General features: G+C 50.3%; 2 protein-coding genes across 3 annotated transcripts; one reads left to right on the top strand and one right to left on the bottom strand.

The window, feature by feature from the left end:
- The first annotated feature begins 613 nt into the window (after nt 1-613).
- Nucleotides 614-3557, top strand: SLC51A (solute carrier family 51 member A). Its single transcript, XM_065844940.2, has 9 exons — nt 614-744; nt 936-1030; nt 1414-1568; nt 1676-1749; nt 1834-1992; nt 2125-2236; nt 2354-2500; nt 2701-2806; nt 3194-3557. The coding sequence occupies exons 1-9, from the start codon at nt 710-712 to the stop codon at nt 3328-3330; spliced, it is 1020 nt and encodes a 339-aa protein (XP_065701012.1). The 5' UTR covers nt 614-709; the 3' UTR covers nt 3331-3557.
- A 1527-nt stretch (nt 3558-5084) lies between these two features.
- Nucleotides 5085-25962, bottom strand: PCYT1A (phosphate cytidylyltransferase 1A, choline). 2 transcript variants are annotated; one of them, XM_065844687.2, is made up of 9 exons: nt 25835-25962; nt 17978-18118; nt 15118-15217; nt 12846-12962; nt 11256-11407; nt 10350-10428; nt 9454-9596; nt 8226-8414; nt 5085-7665 (listed from the first exon to the last, which is right to left on the bottom strand). In XM_065844687.2, exons 2-9 carry the CDS (start codon nt 18092-18094, stop codon nt 7459-7461), a joined length of 1104 nt encoding a protein of 367 aa, XP_065700759.1. In that variant the 5' UTR covers nt 18095-18118; nt 25835-25962; the 3' UTR covers nt 5085-7458. The 2 variants fall into 2 exon arrangements, with proteins under 2 accessions (XP_065700759.1, XP_065700758.1); XM_065844686.2 differs by having other exon boundaries at nt 25813-25958.

Raw genomic sequence — 25962 nt, 5'->3', positions numbered from 1 at the left:
ACACACTGCTCCTCATGCCTAATGTGCCTGCTCCTCACCCAGTGTGCCCCCTCCAGCCCACTGTCCCCCTCCCCAGGCTTGGGCTCTGCTTCTTCCCCAAGAGGCCAGGGTGCTGAGCTGGGGTGCTGAGCGTTGGGCCAGCCCTGCCCTCTAGTGTCATGGGAGCCACTCTCAGCAGCACCCAGCCCCGGGTTGCTGGGAGCTGAGTCCTTGCAAACTCTTCACGCAGCCCACAGAGCCATGCAGGGTCTGGCAGGCTTCCCATGGCCTCGCAGCATCGCCTCCCACCCGGCCACTGCTGCCAAGGGGACACAAGGACACACCATGGATCTCGAATGGCACCACGGGCATCCCTGGCAACACAAACCCATCTCCGGGCTGCCCCAGAGGGTGTGCAGGCAGCGCCAGCCCAGCACAGGTGTCCTGCTCCCCAAGCTTTGAGGATGCGCAGGCGTGCCGGCACGGGTGATAACTGCCTCCCCCAGCACTCCGGGTCAATAACCGGGTGGCCGTGGGGCTGGGACAGCATGGGGCACGCCAATGGGAGACGGATGGGAGCGCCTGAGGCTGCTGGTTAAACTGGAACGAGCTGCTGCAGCCTCCCCGCGGTCCCTGCCCTGGGGACTCTGACCCCACGTCAGGAGCCAAGGCAGGGAGTACCGAGCAGCCGAGCAGCCACTGGGACAGAGCCAGGGAGAAGCAGAGCAGTATGGACCCCACCATGGAGCTGGCAGATGACCCCAGGTGGGTGCTGGAGCCCCCCGTGCTGCTTTGCAGTCAGGCAAACCCCTTTTTGGAGCAGGATTTTGGGTCATTCCCTCTGTTAAGGGAAAGGAGGTGCCTGGGTGTGAGTTGAGCTGAACAGGGGACTCCGCGGGGCTGAGCGTCCCTGTGTCCCTGCCTGCCCACTGCAGCAGCCCCCTTCTTCTCCGCAGGTTCTCCCGCCCGCTGGTGGAGATGCTGATCAGGAACTTCAGCGTGCCGTCAGCCTGCTTCTCCCTGCCACCCACCTCCCGGCAGCTGCTGTGGCGTAAGTGGGGGGACAGGGCGGGGGGACCCTCTTGCCACCGGTGGGAGCAGGACGGCCATGAAGGAGGGAGGGTGGCTGTGGTGGGTGCAGGCAGGGAACAGCCCCGAGGAACGGGGAGGCAGCAGGGGGCTGCCAGGGTCTCAGCCGCCCCTCCATAGCCCTGCCTGTGTGGATAGGGAGTCCCAGGGAAACACAGCACCAGGACAGGTGACATAGGAGCAGGTGGGGCAGAAACACCAGCTCTGGCACGGCTACGTGTGCTGAAGATGCAGCAAGGGGCTTCCCAGACCTATGGAGTGGTGGGTCATGTGGCAGCTCCTTGCTGCGGTGGCCCCAGGGGGGACAGGATGGGATGGAGCCAGTTCCTCACCCCTCCGCTGCAGAGCTGGACGTGGTTCAACTCACCATCATGGGCCTCGCCACCCTCATGACGCTGCTGTCGATCGCAATCTTTGTGGAAGACGTTTTCTACCTCACCCGCAAGATCCGCTGCCCCATCAAGATGAAGACCCTTTGCTGGAGCAGCTCAGCCCCCACGGTGAGCTGGGGTGCAGGGGCATCACCCCGGGGGAACAGGGCCACCCGAGGGGTGCCAGCACCTGTGAGGGGGGAACAGCAGCATGCCAAGCTTGTGTCTCCCCCCAGGTTGTGTCCGTGGTCAGCTGCTTCGGGCTTTGGATCCCACGTGCCATGATGGTGGTGGAGATGGCTACCACGACGTGAGTATCACCTAACTCAGGACAGGGCCACTGGGGAGCCCACAGGGCCTGAGGTGCCTTCTTCCTCCTCCTCCTCTTCCCTAGGTACTTTGCCATCTGCTTCTGTCTCATGATGCTGGTCATGGTGGAGGGCTTTGGGGGGAAGGAGGCGGTGCTCAGCACCCTGAAGGATGTGCCCATGGTGACGAGCACTGGACCCTGCTGCTGCTGCTGCCCCTGCCTGCCCCGAATCACCATGAGCAAGTGAGGGAGAGCTGGGGTAACCCCTGCCCCTGGCGAGGGATTTCACCCCCTGCTTCTGCTGGGGTGGAAGAGAAGTCCTCAGGCAGGGGCTCAGGGATCTCAGGATGCTACCGATCTCTCTTGTCGTGCCAGGAAAACACTCAAACTGATGATGCTGGGGACTTTCCAGTATGCCTTCTGCAGGGTGGTCGCCGTCTTTCTGGGGCTGGTCCTGGCTGCTGATGGGAACTACAACCCCGCTGACGTGAGTCCCAGGGTGTGGGGACAAGCAGGGTGACATCCTGGACAGGATGGCTCCACCAGCTCCCACCTTGCCCAGTAGCTTTGTCAGCCCAGGTGCATTTTTTGTGTTGTCCCCCAGATCTCTGCGGAGAGCGTGGCCCTCTGGATCAACACTGCAGTTGGCGCCTCCACCCTCTTCGCGCTGTGGGCTCTGGGCATCCTCTTCCGGCAGGCTCGGCTGCACCTGGCCGAGCAGAACATGCAGGCAAAGTTCTCCTGCTTCCAGGTGAGCCCCCATCCTGCCTGGTCACCTCCCAGGTGAGTGGCTCCTCGGCATGGACAGGATGAGGGGGTGCGGGTGGAGATGGTGGGGCAGGAGCTGCTGGCAGGTGAGAGCTTGGTCTGGCTGTGGGAAAGCAGGGAAAGTGAAGGGCAGGAGTCTGGCAGCAGCACAGTGCCCACCACCTCAGCTGTTGGCGGTTGCAGGTCCTCCTCATCCTGACAGCACTGCAGCCCTCGATCTTCAGCATCCTGGCCAACAACGGCAACATCGCCTGCTCGCCGCCCTTCTCCTCCAAGGCCAGGTCACAGCGTAAGTCAGGAGATCATAGAATCATAGAATGTCCTGAGTTGGAAGGGACCTACAAGAATCAGTGAGTCCAACCCCTGTCCCTGCACAGGACAACCACAAAATTCATACCATGTGTCTGATGGCATTGTCCAAATGCCTCTTGGACACTGTCAGGCTTGGGGCCATGGCTGCCCCCCTGTGGAGCCTGTTCCAGTGCTCCACCACCCTCTGGGGGAAGAATCCCTTCCTAATATCCAAGCTAAACCTCCCCGGCACATCTTCCTGCCATTCCCTCGGGCGATGGGAAAGTGTTGCCTGCTCAGGCCAAGCTCCTCCATCACAAGGTGGGGCATGGGAAACAGGCATGGTGGATGAAGGCAGCTTCAAATGACCCTTCTCCTCTTCCAGAGATGAACATGCAGCTGTTGATCCCACAAACCTTCATCCTGGCAGTGGTGACGAGGATGTACTACCGCAAGCAGGATGACAAACCAGGCTACCAGCCCGTCAACTTCGCGCCCGCAGGCAGCGATGTCCAGGCATGAGCAGGAGGGAGCAAGGCCAGGGCTGCTCTGCCTTGTGCAACCATCTCCTCCTTCTCCTGTGGCCCCAGAGAGCTGCTGGCAGCAGAGGAGGCAGAGAGGGGAAAAGGTATCTTGGAGTGGGCTGAAAGGTTCTGAAACCTGAGCGCCACAAGCCAAAGGGATCCGTGAAGCTGCCTCTGGCTTGGTGGCTCCTGTCTGGCACTGAATAAAGATAAATTTGTACTTGAGTCTTGCATTGGTGACCAGGCTTGGATCCTCTCCTGCCCAGGCTGGGTGGGAGATGACTCCGCACTGCTGGGGAAGACAGAGCCCAGAGCAGCACAGCCATGGCGTGGGGCTGTCAGGGGGTGCCCAACACCCAGCCATGGCAATGACCTCTGGGTGCTACTGGCTGGGGTCTGATGGCCAAGGCAATGTCAGGGCAGCGCTGTTTTCTCGGGAGACCTGGGGATGGGTCTGGCCTATCGCCTTGGCAGCTTCTCCTCAGCAGGGGCATCTGCACCTGCCAGCCTGGGGCCAGGCACAGGAAGGAGCCTTGAAACACCTTCATAACACAGACAATTAGTTAATTCTGCCTTAGCTGCCCTTGCCCTGGATCTGCTCTCCACCTACAACAGACAACTTGTGGAAACCACTGGGTAATCTTTTGACGCCCACTGAAGCATCTTCTCAGTCAAACTTCTACTAAGATGGCAGCTGAGACCACAACAGGAGCCAGCTGTGCTAGGACTGCAGAAAGGATCTGGCACACACTGAGTAAAATGACTTTGCATTTATTTGGCTAAAAATAAAAGCCAAAAACCCAGCTCCAGAACAAGCCAGTAGACACACAGATGTCCACACAGGCCCGTACAGAGAAAGCAGCACAACAAATATGGACCAGGAAGAGCCAGCTCAAAGTGGCAGCTGCTGGGGGGCTGGAGGTGACAGCAGGACCGGGTGATGCTGTAGCCAGACAGGTGGCAGATGACAGATCATCAGCACCATGACCAGAGTCTGCTGCTGGGCATCACCGGAGCTTCCCTGGACCTGGACCCTGCTGCTCTCACACCATAACACCTCTGGCCAGTGTGACACGTTGGGGAAGCAAAGAGTCAGAAAACCAAAGCTTCTGACTTTATTGATTTATTTAGGGGAAAAACCAAGTTTTCCATCCTGTGAAGAGGAGGGAAAAGTGACTCACAGCTTTTTGCAGGTGGCTGTGTTCAAACAAAACTGCTCAGCTAGAAGATACGGTGGTGATTTTTGTTATGAGATTGCCAAATCTGGCGGACTCCTGGCAACAGCACACGGTGCTTCCCAACACGGCTTTCTAGGCACCGGCAGCAGCGCTGGGACCCAGCGATCTCATGGTTTTGACAAAATGCAACACCCAGGCAAGCAGTAAAATTTGGGACTCGTCCCCCCTCCCCGTCAGAAAGACAGACCCAGCTCCTTACCTGCGGCAGGTAGGAAACTCACAACTTTACACCAGGGAGCCCAGGCAGTGAACCCTCCCTGAAGGCGGGAGAAAGACACAGGGTCTGTCCCACCAAAATCACTGCTACTGCCAGGTGTTTTCACTTTTTCAGCACATGCCTCCGGCTACAAGAACCAGACCACACAAGGAAATCTCAACTCCCTGTAAAATGCTCAAAATCACGTCAGGGCAGGTGTGTTCTGTGATTCTTGATACGACAGGGCAGTGCTGGAGATGAGGCTGTTCCAGCGATGCAGGAGGAAACAAAAAATAAAAGGAGAAAAAAAGACTAGTCTGGAATTCAAGTGTCCACTTTAATTTAAGTGCAAGGAGGAAGCAGGGATTATTTGTTACAAGAACAGCTCTGTGATTCCAAGCTACATGTAAAACCATGGCTGACTTCTTACCAAACACCCAGGTTTTGCAGAGGGACCAAAAATACGTTAAGGTCTCTGCAGAACAAAGCACCATCCAAAACACCATTGTTATCCAAAATTACAGAACACTGTTGCATAACTTGTGTTTAAAACAGTAGTAAGGCTCTAAAGCAGCCTGGCCTCTGTGACCCAGCTCAGGAAAGGAAAGCAACACCCATACTGATGAAAGGGTAAGGACGGGAAGGTGGGGAGGATGAGGGAAGAGAGAATGTGGGTGATCCAATGTAAGTGCTCTACCATTCATAAACCAGGGGATTAATGACTGGCTTCTACCAAGTGACCTTTATTTGCTCTTTACAGCTTAAAGTCCATAGCAGCCAGCCATGCTCCCAGAGCCATCCACATCCCTGCTGAGCGAGGTCCAAGTGGCAGATGAAGAATCCCCGAAATACCCTTTCCCATACCGGTTCTGGCCTCAAACAGAAGCACAGAGGCCCTGTCAAGCCCTTTGGGCAGCATGACAAAGGATTAGCAAGAGAAAAGCTGTGAAGAAGCAGCAGCAGGCTGCTCCTACCATAGGGCCTGAGTCCCCTGGAAGCATCGCACCCTGTAGAGCCTGTGCCGGTACTTGATGATTTGCCTCCTTGCAACCACTGCCCCCTGAAGCCCACATCCTGCTCTGAAAACCTCCCTGCAGCACCACTGACAGCGCTCCGAGCTGTCCCCTGCTCCCAGCGTTGCAGGAGGATACAGGCAACTCAGCCCAGCCTGGAGACAGCAGGTATCACAGGCAAACCTGAAGAGAAAAGCAAGAGGGAGCCTCGCAGCTACGGGACAGCGGGTCCAGTCCCTCCAGTGCTGGCTGCTGGGACAGAGCGCATGGAGCTGCTCTGTGCACAGGCACGTGGCATGGGGAGGGCAACTGCCCACAGGCCACAGAGCTCAGCGTTTATTACAGACACAACAACAGGCATGACCTGGACCATGATTTCAAAGAGTAGATTACATGTTTAAAATCTTAAAAAGCTGCAGTGCTTCTCTGATGCTCTTTCTCGCCCAGCTCGAGGAACGGAGCAAGCAGGCACAGGTTTGTGCATTTATTGCGCAAGCTGGGTAACTGTCACACAGGATTGGGGCCCTTCACTGGGGTAAAACATGCCCTTCATCTGTCCAGCTGCACACCCCAACGCGGCTGGTACAGCACACTGGCTGTACGAATTCATGTTCTGTCTTTACAGCAGCGACTTCATGGCACCAGTGTGAAGGACTGCTCCAGCCCTGAGAGCACAGCAACTGAAACACAGACAAACATGCACAGAGCACAGTGTTGACGGGCTGTTTGGACAGACATTAAAACCTATTACACAGCAGAGACTGGGACAAGGAACTTCACAAAGGAGTACAGACAATCATTTCCTAACTGGGCTCTCATGCACCCACGGAAACGCATGGACAGCAAGTGCCCCGAAGCAAAGATTCATCCTCTTCTCTCCAACAGCCACTGAGGCCTGAATTTTAACTCAAGATTTAGCAGTCTTGTTAAGATTAGCTTGGAAAGGCCTTTCCCCTGCAGCCCCCATACAATTTGGGGCTGTGAATGCCGCACGCTTACAGGTTGTGTGACTCCATGGTGCTGTGACTGCTTCCAAGGTGCAACTCCTGCATCCCAGGACATCCTCACTGCGACATGCTGGGAAGCTCAGCTAAGAGGTGCACAAGCACTACAGGGTCTGCTGGACAGATTCCTATCGTCTCCAGCACAGCAGAGATGTCTCTGTTTCCTAGAAGCCTCTCTACACCACTGCTCCCTGCGTGCTCTTGAGGTCACGCTGGTTCAGGAACCAAGGGGCCTTCTGTTTGGCAGCAGCATGGATACTGCCTGGGGCTGGGGAGGAATAAGACGGAGGAGGTGAAGGAAAGAAGGGACAGATGGATCTTCCCACTCTCCCTCTTGCCTGGAGGTTTAACAGGGGAAAAGAAACCAAAACAAAAGTCACGCTTGAGTGCTATTCTTTGCGCTTTAAAAGAGTATTTTCTTAAAATAGAAAAACCATCTTCCCCCTGGAAACCATTAGAATGTAAACAAAAAAAGGGGATTTGGGGAGGAGAAGGGAGAGGAGGTTTGAATGTGCTTCCAGGCAGCAGCCCTTGCTAAGAGCAACGGGTGCCTCCAAGGCCCTGTGCTCACCGTCAGCCCTGTTCCTATGGCTCTCTTGCTCATTTAGAGTTCCCCAGTGGGTCCAGACTTAGGATTTGGCGACTAGCGGCTCGCAGCAAATCCCAGCTGGTAGCTTAATCCTCTTCATCCTCACTGATGTCGTAGGTGACTGCAGACTCGTTCCTGGAGCGGTTGGCCGGTGAGGACGGAGGAGTCTTGGTGGAAAATGGCCAGCGGAAGGAGGGAGATGGTGAGCGGTCGTGAGTGGGGCTACTGCTGGGGCTCTGCTTCGGGCTGATGGCCTGCAGCATCCGGCCCTTGCCCTCCTTCAGCATGTGTTTCTAGCGATGGAAGCAGGAAAACAGTTAGCATGGCTCAAACAGTGATGGAAACAGACACTCCTTACAGCTTGTGCAGCACCCTTCAAAGCTTCATACAATGTAAGAGCAGAAAAAACCCAAGCATCACTATGTGCACTGTGTACAGTGGAATCATCACTCATTTTCAGGCACCTCTAATGTGAAGTGCCTGTGATATTTTCCCAGCAGCACAGGAGAGCCTGGCAAAACCAAGTAGCTTCAGACTCATCCCAGTCTGGTGACACAGTGACTGCCAATCTCCCGGCTGCTCGGTGGCCTGCAGGACACAAGCTGGAGTTTACAGGCCAGCTTGTGGGACATGGGGACTTTTCATGCTACAGCTGTAACTGGCTTCACCCAGCCAGCAAGGCTGAGGGCTCCCTGTAAACAGGCTGCCCGAGCCTGGGACAGCTCGTCTGGAGATTGGCAGCACGTTGAGCACTGCGACAAACCATAAACCTTTGCTCTGCAGAGCATGGTCTCCAAAAGCCCTATGAGTGCCGAGCTCTCCAAAGTCCCCTTTCCCTAGAGCAGCTCCTTACCAACGCGCCTTCTGGTCCGAACATCTCCAGGAAATTGCCGATGAACTCCCGGGACTTCTCTTCCCACTTCTGAATGAGATCGATGCTCTTCTCCTCTACTTTTTGGACAAATTCCTTTGACTTCTCCTCTACATCCTTCACCCTCTTTTTCACCTTATCCACACGTTCCTGGAGGTGATATTTCTTCTCCTGCACAGAAAGTGGTGGGTCAGAATACAGCTCACCAGATCTGAGTGATGACCACCTCTGCTCTGTGTCACTGCACTGAACTGCTGCTTAAGCCTCAGCATCTCCATTAGTTTGGTGACACCTCTCCTTCACTTCAGTGACACTTCTTCCCTAGACTAAACAGCAGACACCCAGTGGGGCTGCGAGATGTTTTGTGGCAGGCACAGTACATGAAGTGAGACTAAAGCCAGAGATAAGCACTATCTCACACAGTGCATGGAAGAGGGAAATATTTATACAGTATAAAGATTAGATTTGAGTGACCTGCTGTAGGTCTCTTTGCATATCACAAAAGCACAAGTCTTTTTGCTGGGTGTTTTTAAACAGAGTTGAATGCCAAAGAGAGGCCAAGCAGACATTATCTCTCCTGTTTCATTTTGTATTTAATTGTATTTTAAAAAACAGGCACAGTATCTGAGTGATTAAAAAAAAGAAGTTTACTACTTTACTTCCAACATCAAAAATGCCTTCTGCCATGTATTCTGCTTGCGGGCTAGAGCTGTTCAGCACAGGATCAGTGCACATCCTTCTCTCCTACTCAAGCACTGCCGCTCCTGCAGCTCCAGGAAGGGAACAGTACAGCAAGAACAGGATCAGATTTTATCCTAACAAATAACTCTACCTTAAGAAGGTGGCTGATGGAAGAGGAAAGAGATGAGACACGGCAGTTGCTGCCAGGAACAACCCACACTTCATTCAATTCAAGAAAACAAACATTTCGCCATCATCTCCAGCTCTGTCAACAGGTAAAATGTCACCGAGACATTTGTGACAATGGAGCAGTATTAGCAAAATCCCAGCACCTCTGGGTGGGTCCCAGGGACAGAACCAGTGTAATTTCTGCTCCAAGGACACTGTTTTGGTGCAACTGTTCAGCTCTGCAGACTGGCCTTTTACTGGCATACAGCAGGACTGTGCTACCACTAGACAAAACTCTACAGCTCCACACTCTGTAAGATTCTGCTTCATGCAGCTCGTGATGAGACGCATTTCCACTCACGTTTATGAAGCTGACGTTGAGCTCTTTAGCTGTGTAGCCCCGCTGCAGGTTCCGTCTGGCATAAACATCGTAGTCCCGCACGATCCGGGTGATGATATCTGACGTTGAGATCCCCTCAGTCCTCTGAGTCGGCGCAAACATGCCTACAGTTGGGGAAGAGCACCCAGGACAACTGTAGCAAGACACATGGCAAAAAGCTGCTGCCACCTCTATTAGGAAACAACCTTTCCTGCCAAGAGCTCATTTTCTAACTGTCCTCACACCACCACACCTTTGTCCTTGAATGTAAAAGTATCATGGTCCTCCTTTCTGGGACTACGAGGAAGACTTAAGCAAGACCAAACCATGTCAAAATACCGTGTCTTCTAATGAAAAGCTCTTCCCTATAGCTGGTTTAAAGACTATTGACTATAACTCACTGCATATAATATTGTGTGGTGGCAAGGACAGGACAAGGGGTTTTACAGCTTAGGGGGTGGAAATGAAACAAACTCTGATGGTTGGGTTTGGATAGATTTAAGTAAACTGCACCCTCATCAAGTTTTACAGTAAACAGCTAAAGGAGCCACTCCGCTGAATTCACAAGATTTTCAATTTGTGAGTCTCTGTAACCCAAACCACAGTATTTTTTCAAAAGGTGGCTGTTAATTCAATCACAATAATTAGACTGAAAGTAGGAGTTTACACTGGGCAGTGCCTTGCCTGGGACATGGAACAGTCCCGGTCTTATGAAGCAGGGTCCAAAGCTGAGCTTCTGCCTGCCCTCAGAGCCTCCTGGGCTTGCTCCCAAGAGGGCAACTGCCACTTCTCCAGATATAATCCTGCCATACAGGGGCACAGGAGCAACTACAGCAGATCTTTGACAAGAAGCCCTGGAGAATGTGACCCAAACCCACCTGCTTCTTTTATATGCTTATAAACATCATCGCTGCCAGCTGAAGAATAAGGGATGTCGTCGTGTGCAACGAAGTCAATCTGGAAATTAAGAATGCAGTGTGAGTCAATATTTTATCTTGACCATGCAGGTCTCTTGCTTTCTGTCAAAGGATGTAACTTCTTGCTCAACACCTCCACACAGGGGAATGACAGAGAACAGCAAGACACTTTTGTCTGTTGAAAAGCAACATGGAGCAGCCCCAAATTCTCACTGGCAATTGCATTTCAATGTTGTAAGCACATGTCAGAGAGGAAAGGCTGGGACTAAGGACACAGATGTTTTAAGTTTTTCACAGAGAAATGGCTTGTTAACAGCAACAAGAGGAAACTAAGCAAACTCCCCAGAGACTCCTTCACTTCCCAAAGCAGTTCAACAGATGTCAGAGACTCCTTTCACTTTACCTTACCAGACGACAAAAGACTCTCAAGACAGCTTGCCTGGTCTCCTGCTTCAGGGAAGTTGATGTATTAATAGATCTAAAGCTGCTCCCGCTGTGAGCAGGGAGTTGAACCAGATGCCTTCCAGAAATCCCCTCCAGCCCACGTTAACTTCTCCCCGTTGCGTGTTTCACAACTATCTGTAACCAGCATTAACTTCCCAGGGAGCAGTGAGAACCCTCTCGGGTTTTTTCACCATGTCACAATCTCTACCTTACTTTAACAGTACCTACCAGCTCAGCAAATGCTTCCGGTTTCCCAAGAAACCCACTCGATTCCCATAACCCAGCTCATTCTATATTTAAGGAGTTTCAACAGAAAAGGGTTGCTTAGGCAAAGGTCACCCCCATGGATGAATTGTTGCTGTAAATAGCAAGCACAGGCAGACGCTAATCAAAATTCAGAAGGGATCAGGTGTCACAAATTACCCTGTGCTCTGCCAGGAACTCGGGGGTGAGCGTCCACGGTGCATTTCTCACCACTTCATCCACATAGCGACAGTGCTGCACGGCGTCATACCGCTCGTTTTCATTCATTACTGTGAAGCCCTTGAAGTTATGGGTTAGCTCATCACTGCAGACTGAAGAAAGAGGCACAGAGAAGAGTGAGCATGAGGTTCTTACCCCAATGCTTTATAGCAAAAGGGCTTGAACACTCCCCTGCTAAGCCAGGTGGCTTCAGCTGCTGTCGGGGGCTGGTACTGGCACTTTCAAACCCAGCTCTTCCAGCCACAAAGCACGAGAGTGTGGTGCATGACAATAAGCTCCTGAACAATTCTAGACAGGCTGTCTGGGGGGTTTCTGTTCAAGCTGGGGACCTACACTCCAAGCTCTCAAAGTCTCTAGAGCCTACAATGCTTACTAAGAAAACAGAAGATAATTCTCCTGTACAAAATGGCACCTGGGGCTCTACTGGGCAGAAACCTGCTTATTAACCTATGAATGTCTCAGGCTTGGAAACTGAAGCCCATGAAAAAACAAAACAAAACAACAAACAACCCAACATTCCCTATGCTCCTTATTTCATAAACTGCCATACCACAGTCTAGTTCTTAGAAAGATGTATTAAAACAAGGGGTGAGTTCACAGCAAATCAAGTTAGCTTAATTATGATGTTCTATGGGAAAGTAAATGAACAACTGTTCATAATCTGCAATGTAAGACATTGAGAAGGAAGGAGTTTTATCTGGTTATCAGACTCAAAAGTAAACAAGGCATTACCAGTCTCACTGATATTGGATTTATTTACAAAACAGATGATAAAGAGTGGGTTAGATTGCTTCCAGCTTGGAGCTTATGTTCACTTGGGCTGTGGCCTCTTGTCTCATGTCCTGGTGCAAGGAGAGCAGTTCATCACCTTCCACCTCCTCACCAGTCTGCCAGAGGCAGAGGGTGTGATTACACACACTGCTACAATAACACATTAACGGTTTGACCTGAAGTTATTTTCCTGTTCAACGTACAACATTTATGTACATGGGGATGTCCTTCTGCCTGCACGACTTCTAAGCTCAGAGCATTTTGTAGGTTGGAGTGACTATTTCAGTTCTCCTCCCTCCCTTCCCCTTCCAGACACGCACAAAAAATGCAGAAGCACTACTACAAAAATCCCCTCGGCAGCGAATGAAACTGTGATAAGGAAACAAACCCCACAAAGACGTTATAATCGCCCTGTTGCAGGATCAGTTTCATTTTGCCTCAAGAAGCTAAAGGTAGCTGAGAAAACTAGTTGAAGGTATTCTCAGCTCTGATACTTTAACATCATTATGCAGTCTGACCAGAGGTCACCTCTGGACAGACAACATCACAGCCTGACGTGTCTCAGGTGGGTGACGGTGCGGGCACAGGGGCACTGCCTGGCCAGAAAAAAAGGGTTTCTTTTTCCCCTGTTATATTCTTGAAGGAGGCCTGGCTGAAGCCATAAATACAAAAACCCCGCTATGCCATCTGTATGCACAACCACGGATGGAGGTGAACTGTTCTCCTACTACAGCCAAAGTCAACAAGGTCATTTCTTACCTCCAACAATGAGGTATGTGTTTGGGAAGAGGTTCTTTGCTTGCATCAAGGCCCGGGCATGTCCAGAGTGAAACAAGTCAAATATTCCATCAGCATAAACTCTGACGGGGCGATCCACTGTGCCAAAGAGACAGAGAGACATTTGTGAAGATGCCTTCCTGGAGAAACAGCTGCTGCTCATGCCTGCATTTGGGGACCTTCTGAAATTCATGAGGGCGTTGCAGAAAACTGGCAGAATGCAGATCTGCAGCCAGGAAAGATTTTTGAAGAGTAGCAGCCGGCTCTCTGCCTTCCCACATGGAAACAAATGCTGCTGAGCACAGAAATTAAATATAACCATGTACGAACACAGGCTCAAAACCTACCGCATATCCATCGAAACGAGGTGAAGGGAGACCAAGTGGAAAGCAAACCCTGAACATCTCCCTTCTATGGAAATCCAAATGCAGCATTAACTTTTTGCACAGCAGTGAGCTACCAGAGACGAACTGGCCAAAATGTTTCCTAAGTGCCCAATTTCCCTGTCAGCCAGGATGGCATCTCAAGACCTTTTCAGCATCCTCCTCTGCAGCCCGCTGCCACAGCCACCAGTCTGGCTGAGGGACCACTGTCCTGATTTCCCACCAGCATCATTGGCTCCCCCAGGTCCATAAAGTGTGTGAGTGTATCCAAAACTCCAGCTGGACTATTGAAAGAAATTCCGCTCAACTGCTGGCACTATCAGCTAAATCCAGAGATAAATCAAGAGGAACAAACTTTTGCTTGGGCCACGTATGTCAGGAGAAATTGAAGCTCTTCTCATTGAGGTCAGCACAGAGGTAAAGTGACATAGTCTAACACTGTCCCATAATAGCTTGAGGCTCCCTGACTCCTGGGACCACAGAGGGCTCCAGCTCTCTTGTTGCTGGTAACAGAAAGCCACACATCCTTGGTATCCAACAAGAGCCTGCTGTTCTCTGGCCCAATTCAGGCAGAGGAGACACACCAGAGCTGCGGTGAGGAAGGGGCAGAGAAGACCAAGCAGGAGAACTGAAACCCCACAGGTTTTGGGAGGGCCCTGAAGATACCTAGAGACCAGGCCTTGGAGGCAACAAGAGGGAGTGTTGATGCAAAAGTAGGGTTGTTAAATTCAAGCCAAGCAGAGAAGATGGTTTGAGGACAGCCTCTTACAATCACTTTTCAGCACCTCAATCTGAAGATGCCAGGAGGCTCTGGAGAGCCGAGGATCTGGAGAGCTGAGGTTGCAAAAGCTTTCTGTGCGCCAGAAGAGGGTTGGTCCTGGCAGGCCTTGTAATAAAGAGCAATCACATTCCAGAAATTGGCTGGGACATCCTTCCCTTTTCCTCCACACCTGCAGGAGCTACAGTTCCTGAGCACAGGCATAAACAGCAACAAGGACACACAGAGTGTATTTCAGTCTCAGCAGTCAGGAGAGCCAACGCTTCAAATCAGAGACCTTTGTGCAAGCTCTGGAGACTTTCGTCTGGGAAACTAAAGCAGACTGTAAAAAGCACTGATATCTAGAACGTCCGTCGGGAAATCACAACCAGGTCTCGATCCGAGTTGGCTCGTGTCTCAGCAGCAGGTAGGTAGGTAGAAGTGCAGCATTTTTATTGTCTTTGTTTCCACAACAGAGAGGCCAAGTAAAACAGCACCATCTGCACACTGCAGCACAAGAGGGCAGCCATCCCTTCAGGAGTCAGTCCTGCCTCTGCCTCTCCTTTGGACTTGCAAACAGAACAGTGTTTCTCCCAGCCTGGTTTAGAGAATAAAAGGACATGTTCTTGTCGTGAGGCTGGCCTACTGTGTTTAATGACACTGACTTTAATTCAAATCCAGGCTAGAATGGGACACTATGGACAAAGATGTATGTTGGTTTCACTTGCTCTTTTGAAGTTTCAGAGAAGATTACTTTTAAACTGCTTAACTTTAAGCTGCTTCAGACAAAGTAGTACAGAAAAATGTTCAACTCTGATACTACTCTATAACAGTCAGTAGCACTGGAAGAGCCAAAACACAAATACCTATTTGCTTCAAATAGTCTTACTGGTGAAGGTACGGCTCCTTACACACATAGGCTGCGATTTCAGTTGTACTGGCAGGCCTGACTTCACATGGGAACAGTTATCTAATCATCAAACCATTACCTAAGTCATTGGTTGCAAACCTGGTCTGACACACAAAGGTGGTTTGGTCTCAGAGATAGCAAAATCATACCCGTCCTTCCCCAACCCAACATTTATACAAACTTTCCAGTCTGGTTTTTACTTACAAGGGGTCCCTCTCATCGCTTCTTCATATGTTACTCTGACGTACGGCTTGCTGTAATCCATTTCCACTTCATCTGAAAATGGAGCCGGTTCCCTCAGTCCCTAAACAGCCAGAGAATTTTGGATGTGAGAAGGCAAAGGTGAGGGCACTACGTAGGAGCAGCACAGTGACCGCAGCATCCTAGTCACTGCATGACTCACTGTGTCTTTGCACGATTCAAACACATATACTGAAGGACTAATTAGTGTTAAACCTCAAAAAACGCTGCAGGGTGATGAGCCTGAGTTTAGAGAGGGAGAGAAAGAGAAGTCAGGTTAAGGAGGTTGTAGTCATACTGGACCCAAGAAAAACTGGAGGCTCAGCTCTGGTCTGGTAAAACCAGACTTTTGATAAACACCATTTCACAGCAGCACACGCCAAGCTTCATCAGACCTCACTGTCACGGTTCCAGCTATGTTCACCTGGACAAGACCATCACTTTGCTGTGATGTGCAAATTGTAACAGCTCCTCAGTTTGCATATATGAACCAGCAGAAGAGTGACACCAACAATAGCACAAATTTCCAGTGAATGTGTGCATCATCACGCATTTCTGAGTCATACGTAGTGAGAAACCAACCTTGATCTGTGGCAGAATATTTCCAACTGCTACAGAAAACCCCCTCTAATCTGCTAGCTTGACCACAGCAGCATGTTTAACCAGCAGCTGAAATCCAGGTATTGTTTCTGGTCTCATCTGAATGGAAGCAAAACATCTGGCATTCCCATAACAGAACAAATAGTTCAATCAGATGATCTTTAAGGTTCCTTCCAACACAAACCATTCTATGATTCTATGGATTTCCTTTTAGCTAGAAAGCATGGGGCAGCAATGGATGTCTCTTTTCTGAGCCAGAACGCTAGGAAACAAGCTTGCAATAAAGCCTTTAAGCTGCAAAAAGCTAATCAGCAGTTTCCTCTCTGGCTTCCTGGCCCATTGCAGCATCCTGCCATGGTGCCCAGCACCACTGCGACCAGATACACCACGGCTATTAGTGCTAATATAATTTCTTACTAGAGTGCTCAGAGTGAAGTGCACAGGAAAGCAACCACTGGCCAACGCATTCGAGCAAACTGATACTGCTGAAAATCCTCCTTAACTGACTGAGGCTGGAGTCCCCATTGTTCACACAGCACCTCCTCTACCACGATCCCTACTGTTAGGCAGCAGGTCTCTCATTTCATCACTGTCATTCTATCTGTGGCTTGTGAAGAAAATCAGATTCCTTGTGCTCTGGTTGGCACATACCTGATAGGAAGATAGGAATAAAAGCAAAAATTGATCAGAGGATTGTAGAAAAATGTCCCCAAAATCTCCTGCCAGAATTCTGCTCTTCCTCTGCAGCACCTATGAGGGTCAGGACTCAACCTGATGTGCACAATACAACAGGTTTATGTGTCAGCAGGTTTGTTACCACCATCTGCTGCTGAGCGCCACCGCTTTAGGGGAACACTGCTGGCCAGCTGGTTAGGTGGGAGCGCTAAAGGCTTCCAGGGAATGTCACAGGCAACATTATTACTCGTGCTATAATAAACAAATCTTTCACAAAAGGAAGAAAAAGGAAATTTTTCATCAAGAGGTCTGCATTAGCACCGTGGCTAAAAAACAGCCAGGAAGTTTAGAAAAAGTCTAGATATTACTTATCTTGTGCTGTTCATAAACAGATGTTTTATTTCTAACGCAGGACAGATGCCAATTTGAAGAGCAAGTGATTCCCTCTCCTTAGTGAAATGTGTGGGGTCTCTAAGAGTGACAGGGTGGGACAGTCAAAGATACTCGGCCTCTCTGGGATAAGTCACACAACAGCTCAAGCTTCCATTCCCAGTGCCTGTCTCCCCAATTCTCACTGCTGGTGCTGCCCTGTTACCATCTGTCAAATGCTCTGGGACAGGACTCATGTTCTTCTGAAGAGCAAAACGTTGTTATCAAAGAGGAAAGCTGCAGCACATCACTGTATTTTGCCAAGGACTATGACCCCAGTACAACGTGGCAGGGATGGTAGCTGGCTTCTGACAGCGATAAGGAAAGAGCGACTAAAGCACACATGATATGCGGGACAGCTCCAGGAAGAGGGTAGAGAAGAGCTGCAAAAAGCCCATCATTGCAACTGTGGCAAGCAGAACTTAAAGTCAGCCCTTTACACCAGCGCTGTCACAAAATCCCTTTGAAGAGACTGCACAAGTCAAAGCCATCCCAAGGTTGATCTAGAAGGAGAAATCCTTTTGTCTTTTTGTTTATTTATTTGAACGCTTCCAAAGTACCAGCAGCATAAACACAGTCTTCTGCCATACCAAGAGAATCAAATTAACAGTCATCTTCCCAGCATTTCATAGCATGGATTCAATAGATTGAATTCTGTTCTATGGGTGCTTACAGACTTCAGACCCTCCTGCAGCTCCCCTGACTTGCACAGAACTGCTTTCCATGAGGTGCATGAGTTGTTACATACTTGTCTGGTTATTTCCCACTCCGGTTGGAAACCCACCTGTGCAAAATGAATGCTTATTTCTCCATGGATATCTACACGCATGCTTGTTTGGGTTCAGCTTAAGTTACTACAAACAAGTCAGACACTCCACAAAAGCAGCTTAGCGACGCTTGCCTCAGACCTAATTTAAGCGCACGTTCTAAGTATGTTATTAGTATGAACAAAGGAAGATTTTAAACTGGCTTTGCAAGGAGGACAGCTGCTGTCACTTGGTTATCCCCACCCCCCTTGTTTTCTGTGTCCACAGAAAAAACATCACATTTATCTTTCTGCTGTTACAGCTCAAAGTCCTAATCTCACAGGCACCTAAAGCTCCTATCTCTGCTTACTTACAAATGAGCGCCGGGACATTTTTGGAGGGATTCCATCCAGCTCTGCCGCCCCATTGGGGCCAGATCCATCTTTTCGTCTCTTTCGGGAATTCAGCCTGGACGAGGTCAGTGGCTCCATCTTGCCAAGCACGTCCACTAAGAACTGGAACAAAATGAAGGAGGCGGGGTGGGGAAAAAAAAGAGGAGATATTTCTCAGCTCTTGCAAAGCAGAATCAGCCAACAGCAGTCACAGCATACAGAAGGTCAGCGCAAAGACACAGCCACCTAACAAGGGGCTTAGCCAGTTGTATTTGGCATCAGCTGCCAAGGCTTGACAAACAGTGCCTGGTGGGAATACTGAATCATTTAATGTGACTCGAAGCTGTTCTGCAGAGAGAAGCGTGCAGCAGTCAGCTGGCTGGAGAGATACTCAAACGAGAGTTGCGATGCAAGTTATAGATAGTTACTAAAAGGCTAATTATGCTATTTTAGTACCTGAAAAGCAACCTAAGGATTAAGGCATGCCCAGTTTGCATTCAGTCCTCCCCCAGCTCTCATTTTGATGAATGCAAGCACTCTTCTACCCTTCTGTGCCCACCCCCATCACAAGAGAACTGGTGGGTGTGCAGCATCCCTGTACAATCCTGAAAGAGGAAGGAGCAGGTTTAAGCAGAAGGATAAGGGTGAGGGAAGGGATGCAACCCATGGTCATAACTTGAATACCTAGCAGCGGTTTGCTTTGCTGTTTGTGTAAGACCAAGCTGCAGCTCCCAGTGGGGACAGCTCACCTTGGGACGGCGGCCACCACGCTCCCCTCCCGTCCCCTGTCCCCGCTGCAGTGGTGACTCAGCCGATGGAGAAGCAGCTGCTGACACCACGTTCAGGCACACTTAGTTCTGGCACTTTACCTACCAGGCTGTAAATAGTGGTGCTTCAGCTGAACTGCTGCTGTGATGAATAGATAGGACAACCCGTTTGGGACAGAAATCGTGACAGCTATCTGGAAATAAGTGATCTGTGCTTTTGAGGTGGAGTCATTCTATCTCTCCGCAAGAGCCCTGGAGCATCAGGACGCCCAGCACTTCACACAGCTGAAGCAAATGCAGGGGTTCACAGAAAGGCATGGCAGCAAACATTCCCTTCTCAGCTGCTGCAGGAGGTAGAAACGGGTGCTAGATTTGCAAAGTTTATAACTAAAGAGCAGCATTATCTCTCGCTCACTTGAAGTATGCAGCTCTCCAGTGCAGTAAATGGCACTCCTGACCTGCTGCTCCCAAGAGCGGTGTGACCCCTCCGCCCAGGAACGGTGCTTACACGCCTGCCTCAACATCCTAATCAGAAAAGCCGTGTGGAATTTAAAACGTCTCCCCACCCACACACAGTGGGTGTGCTGGAACGTGTTAGGTGGGGCATGAGGTAGAGAAAGGGCAGATGTCCCTCTGAACACCATCCCTTCCTCGGCAGGGAGTCCTGCCAAGAGTTCCGACTCAGGATGAGCTGGACGGTCCCCAGTAAAGGCTGCTGGGCGAAGCTCTGCTGTTGGGCAACCAAGAAGCGTGGGCTTTGTGAAAAAGAGCTGTTAAGAAGCGCATTTACTGATTGGATTCACTGAAGCAAAAATGACTCCAAGTTGAGGAATGTTCTAAAGTAAGGAGTCAAACACAGTTCAATGACAGATGAATGTATCGCTCTCCCCACCTTGTATCAACAATATGATCCCTTATGAACAGCATCAGGACTAAACAAAGCTGAACTGGTTTTGGGCTACATGCATATGGGTACCCCAGACCGCTCTGCTAGACCTAGAACACCACACTAAGAACAAGAAAAAAGCAGCTCAGGTGAGTGAGTAGCCAAAAAAATATTGGGGGGGAAGACAAAAGTGACAGTGAAAAGCAGCCACAAGGACATTTCAGAACCACATGAGCCATCCAGCACTCACTCCATAATGCCTGCGAGTCAAGTTTGCTGAGTTTTCCCCCCTCCAGTAATTAATTTACTATTTCCTAACAAGAGACAAACATACGGGAGAGGGCAAAAGCAATCTCAGGCAAAAAGAATGTGCAACCCTGAGCTTCTAGTATTCAAACAGCTAAACGTGCATCTATCTTTCAGGCAAGATCTGTGCTGTAAGTGCAGCAGCTTCCAGAGTGCGCCTGGGAAAACACATGGTATGACAAGGAATTTTTAGGTTTTGCAAGGTGCCATCTCGTAAGCACACTCTGTGTCAGCTATTCACTTCACCACCATCCAGTTCACAAAAAGCAGCCGACCTCTGATCACATAACCCCAGTTTTCACGGAAACAGTGGGGGAAACAGCAGCAGATTTTCTTGTTATTTGGTCAATACAATTTCACCACGCTTCAAATCACCTGTTGGTCTTTGACCACTCGCTTTCCTTCACTTCAGAGAGAATTAAAAGTTCTGTTAACGTGCTGAACGCAGTTATTCTGACCCAGTGCCCAGCAGAACATTAAAACCCACTGGCAGAGACGCTGGTGCTGAAGCACAGATGCAGCCCCCTCCACGCACAAACTGGGGAAGCCCTTGCCATGTTAGCTTGGCCCATCGGAGCAACCAGACTTCTCCACACACGAGTACGCTCTCTGCTGAGTTATCGGCAGCATCTTGCTGCTGGGTGCAGAGCTTGGGGCAGCCAAAAAACTGCAGATTACAGCGCTGTGCTTTATGCTGATGTACAGCAGCACTGTCTGAGCCGCGGAGAAATCTCCAACAGCTTCTTCCAACCCCACCATCTGCCCTTCTCCACCCTAACTCACTTTTACACAGGGTAGACATAGTCAAATGATGGCAAACAACAGCTTAAGCAAATAGATTTGCTCTGCATTAGATAAGCGGCAGCAGCTCTACCTGACATACCAAGGGAGAAACCTGCTTCGAGGATGGTGTAAATATGCTCTACCTGCTCTGACCTTACAGGACAGGTATTGCTGAAGGAACCTCTGCAGTGTCCGGTGAGCTGGACACCTCATGAGTGACGCAGCTCTGCTAATTACTCAAATTAATGCAGAAATTAAACAATAATTTTACTACTCTTCGGAACTTTAAAACCTCTACCCTGCAGCTAGTGTGTTTCTGGGTAGCCCTCCCAGCATCAAACTTGTCTTCATCAAAAACTGGGAAGGTTTTTAAAAACAAACCACATCTTATTGTGATAAAGCTACTAATCTTAGAATGTTTCATTTTGACTCAAATGACTAAAATAGCATCGCAAACAATTACTTACTGACAATGGGATCCAGCATCTGTAGCTGAGCTTAACACATGAGCACACAGCTTTGCTTCCTCAAATGCATAAAACACTGACTATTCCAAAATTAATTACATTTGCAGCAGATGGGGAAGGGGAAAGAGAAGATAGCTCTCAATGTTCATTCTGAAAAACTCCAAGATAACCACCAGGCATAACCAGAAGAGTGAGCCCTACTGTAAAATACTAACATCATTCTATTTTGTCTAAGGCAATTATTGAGTCCATGCTGAATATGAGAAACCACTTGCAAGAAGCAAAGTCAGAAGAGACCCATTTGGCAAAGCCACGGGCAAATTACAGTCCCTGTGCCACTTGACAAAACACTAGGGGGTTCTACTTCTGAAACTTCCTTCTTTAGTGCACATCCTGCATCAAAGCAGCGCTGTGCATCACCTGCCAGCGAGCTCACCTCGAGAGAGAGTGTTGTACGGGCTCTGCGAGGAGCAGCCCACTGCCAGACAGGAGGAGAGCTGCTCTCCCAGTCAGGAATCACTCCTCAGTCCCCAAATGCAGACACTGAATGAAGGAGGGGAAGCAGTTGAAGGGAGAAACAGGAATTTTCTTAAAACTGTGGCAATAACAGCCTTCAGAAATCACCCAGCACTTTGCTGAGAGCAATACTTGCAAAGCTCAAGCCATTTCCCACCGAAACACAGCCACTTCTGGAAGGGAAGAAGGACAAGCATTGATTACCACAAAGGAAAAAAACACATAGGAAGGGAAGGAATTTAAAACTTCTCCCTTATCTTGAGTGAACTACACCATTCTCCAAGCTGGATTTTAACCACAACACTGAAGTGAACACCTTTGCCAGAAGGAGAAGGTCAGAATAAGTGCAGCAAATCTTCTTGCTTTGCCAAAGCCTTATCTCACTGGATAGTACTGATTTTTATTTATCCTTGAGGGTGCCAGAAAACTGCCTGCCTCACACTACACTGGAGAAGCAGATGAGATATATCTGCACCCTAAGCACACTGATGGTGTGAGGACCAGGCCCACCTGCATTCTTTGTGTTTTGATGTCCGGAGGAATTTCTTGAAGAATATTATCTGCAAATCTACATGCAACTGCAGGATTTCTTCTGCCACTTCTCCTGCTTTTCACTTGCAGAGGCAAAATAAATCCTGCTACTTAAACTTGAAGCCTGTGCAAAACAAGAGCTTACTGCAACAACTCACTTAATGCTCCAGCCCAAAGCTGCTGCATTTCCCAGCAGGGCTCTGAGTCAGCACAAGATGGACCAGCGGGGCCCCTCGGACACCCACGGCTCCCAGGCTGCCCTGTCATCCCTCTGAACTTGGGAGGTGTTGGCACAGTCAGATGTGACTGTCATGTGCTGCTCTGCCTACAAGATCAGTCCACTTTACGAGAGCAAGATATTTCTCTTCTGCTGACTCATCTGCAGGCAAATACTGCTAAACTTTGCACTCTGCCAGCTGTCTGCAGAGAGGAAATGCCTTGACACATGGACTGCATGTAAGGGAGAGCCTCAGGAAGAAAGGAAGAAGTCCTGTCACTTCACAGAATCACAGAATATTAGGGATTGGAAGGGACCTGGAAAGCTCATCCAGTGCAATCCCCCCATGGAGCAGGAACACCCAGCTGAGGTTCCACAGGAAGGTGTCCAGGCGGGTTTGAATGTCTGCAGAGAAGGAGACTCCACAACTCCCCTGGGCAGCCTGGGCCAGGCTCTGGCATCCTCACTGAGAAGAAGTTTCTTCTCAAATTTAAGTGGAACCTCTCTTGTGTTCCAGTTTGAACCCATTACCCCTTGTTCCGATCATTCCCCTTCCAGGCTGTGAAGTACCCAAACCACCCTGCAATCCTCAGTCACAGGGAGATCTTTTTTCCCCCTGTTCTCTCCCACCTCCAGCCCCCAGTTTATGATTGACCTTAGTGGTGTGTACCCCTGTAGGGATCTCTTGTAGACACAGAGACCTGGAAAAGGTTAATGACAGAAGACTCATCACAGACTCCTTGAGAAACTGATGAAAGCCTGTTTACAAGATGAGGATTAACCTGCACATAACAACTGGGAGAGATCAGGATCTCTCTTCAATCCACGCTTAAGAGTCTTGCCCAATCTCCAAGGCAACTTCATTCCCAGCCCAGGCTTGTAAAGCCCAGATTCGCCCCAATCTCCAGACTGAAAGCATCTGCTTAAAAGCTGAGTGCTAATGGCTGCGATCCAGCCTGCTCACCCCCAGAGAAGGCTGCGACTCTCCCCAGCACGGCTGCTCTCCCCACGGTCAGCAGCTGCTCTATCTAGATGGTCTAAGCCCTCAAGCCCCTTATAAAGGTTCCTGGAGGAGCTGGCGGGCAGAATCCTGTCTGTGCTTAACACACAGGCTGCTTCAGCTGCTCTGGTTGAGCAAAAGGAGTCATCCTGCAGCATATTAATAGCCACATGGACCTATAAAAAGAGAATCCAGTTCAGCCAGTGCCACAACCTTGTCCAACAGCATCCAGATCTTTGCTATACTGGCTAAAAAAAAGTCCCAAGCCTTGCATCCCCTAACATTTGCTCAAGCATGCAGAAGATCTGGTACCTACATCCTGCAATTGATTAAAAGATGCTGCTTTTCACCAACAAAGTCCCAAATGGCTCAAGATAATTCTCCCTAACACCACCACAACTGAAAACAGAGCACTGTGATCACCTGAGCAGCACTGCTATGAAATCCATGCACACAAAAAAGAAGCTGCTGGCAAGACCTTCTCCATGAACTCAGGGCCCTTCTGCGTGCACCACAACCCCAAGGCACCGAGCGTCCTGGCATGCAACAAAGTCTCTGCTGCTGCGGTCAGTGAAGCTGCACGAGACGGGTTTATGCAGAACATCAAGGCCGATTAGGAGCCTGCCCACAGACAATAAAGTACAAGGATGGGTGGTCATTCTGTCCTGACTTTTGCGTTCAATTGCATTTTCGTTTCTAGGGCTTAACAACAGCCTTTTGAGAATTCAGGAGGCAACCTCCTTTAGTAAGTTTACACATCAATGCCAAAACCTTGCTCCAACATCTATTGTTTGTGGCTCGTTCTACATTAATTTCAAGAGAATTACAACCCAGATCTTGGACCAAGAAACTTCCAAATCATGAATGTTAATAATTCTGTATATACAGCAAATTCCTTCATGAAATAAAGCACCGGTATTTGTTATTTGAATTTCAAAAGCTAATACCATGGCTGTCCTCAGACCCAGGACTCCTACAGATGGAAACCCACCAGTACCTGCTTCTGATCATGTCAGAGCCATCCCCGCAGGCTGGGGGACTTGGTGCTGCAATGGCACAGGATGGGGACAGAGGAGGGAAGGCCACCTTGCAGTGTCCTGCACCTCCCTCCACAGTGAGCGAGGGCTACCAAGGAGCATCACAGTTCTTGGAATTCCTGCAGACTCTAATTACAAAACGATTAATCAGCATGACCAGTACTTCGGTGGACACAAAAAGCAGGTTAGAGAGAACGTGTGCCTGCGCAGCAGCTGGGTCACACCTTCCTCCTCCGCAGCCAGGGCCACCTCTGTTGTTCTGCTCCTCTCTGCCCAGGCCTTGGCTGCATCCCCTTGGTCAGGGATGCTCCCCAAAGCCCCCATGCTCCAAGCCCTAGGGTTGTCCTCCAAAAGTTTCCCAAATCATCTGCTGCATCTCCTCTCAGCCTGCCCCCACCACAGCCAGTCCTGCCATCCCTCAGCACCATGCCCAAGCCACAGCCTGTCCTCAAGCCCCTGCCACAGGGAAGTAGCTCACCATGCCCCTCCCCAGGAGACACTGCCCCCTTCCCAAAGCCAAGCGCCCCATGTCCCCAGCAGCCAGCACCTCTCCGAGCCCCCCTGCGCCATGGCCACCCCGCTGTGACAGCAGCCCTGGGGAGGGACCCCCGACTGCCCCCCAGGGCAGGTTCCCTCATGTGCCTCCAACCAAGCCCCCACACCTGCCTCCAGGCACCCCTCTGTGCCAGAGAGCGCCTTGTGCCTGCACCCCAGGGACAGCCCCCATGTCCCCCCAGCTGTAAGGAACGTTTAACAAACCAATGCCATTTTTACAACACTGGGGACCCGGTGCCTGACCCCAGTGTGAGGGGAAAAGACTGAGAGACATCAGACTACGAATCCTTAATGTAAAACAAACTCTCTTTGAGCTAATCCCGGAATACATACTGATACTTGTATTTTAAAAGTCCATCTAGGGGGAAGATTAGCCAAAGAGCCAGGAATCCATATTTTAAATACACTGATAAGCGGAAGGGGGTTGTTAGAAGTAGAAGAATGAGACAGGTAAACTGAGGTAGGGTCGGGTAGTCTGTAAACCCTTAAGTACCAACCAGTAGGGAGCAGGGGAGGGAATTTGCGGCCAGGATTTGGGGGGGATATAAGCAGGGGCTTTTTGCTCTATTCCATGTGCCTACCTTCAGGTAGAACACCCGGTCTTGCAAAGTCTTTAATAAAATAAGCTTTGCTGAGAGATCCCGCCTAGGCCTATTCTACTGGCAAGGTAATCGTTTCCTACAGCAGTGACAGCCCCCACAGCCAGCCCAGGACCCGCCACAGACCCCAACAACCCCCCCGCTCCCTCCTACCAGCGCCGCCAGCCGCTCGCACCTCCGCTGCTGCCGGAGCCGCTCCCGGCGCCGGCCCCGCCCCGGTCCCGCCAACGCCAACGGGGCGGCGGGCGGAGCCGCTGCGTGTCGGGCCGGGGCGGCAGGAAGGGACCGGCCGCGCCCCGGGAA

The sequence above is a fragment of the Patagioenas fasciata genome, chromosome 9 (assembly GCF_037038585.1).
Source record: "Patagioenas fasciata isolate bPatFas1 chromosome 9, bPatFas1.hap1, whole genome shotgun sequence".
NCBI lineage: Eukaryota > Metazoa > Chordata > Aves > Columbiformes > Columbidae > Patagioenas > Patagioenas fasciata.
The sequence above is the reverse complement of the archived record's forward strand: the minus strand, read 5'-3'. Positions and strand labels throughout refer to the sequence as shown.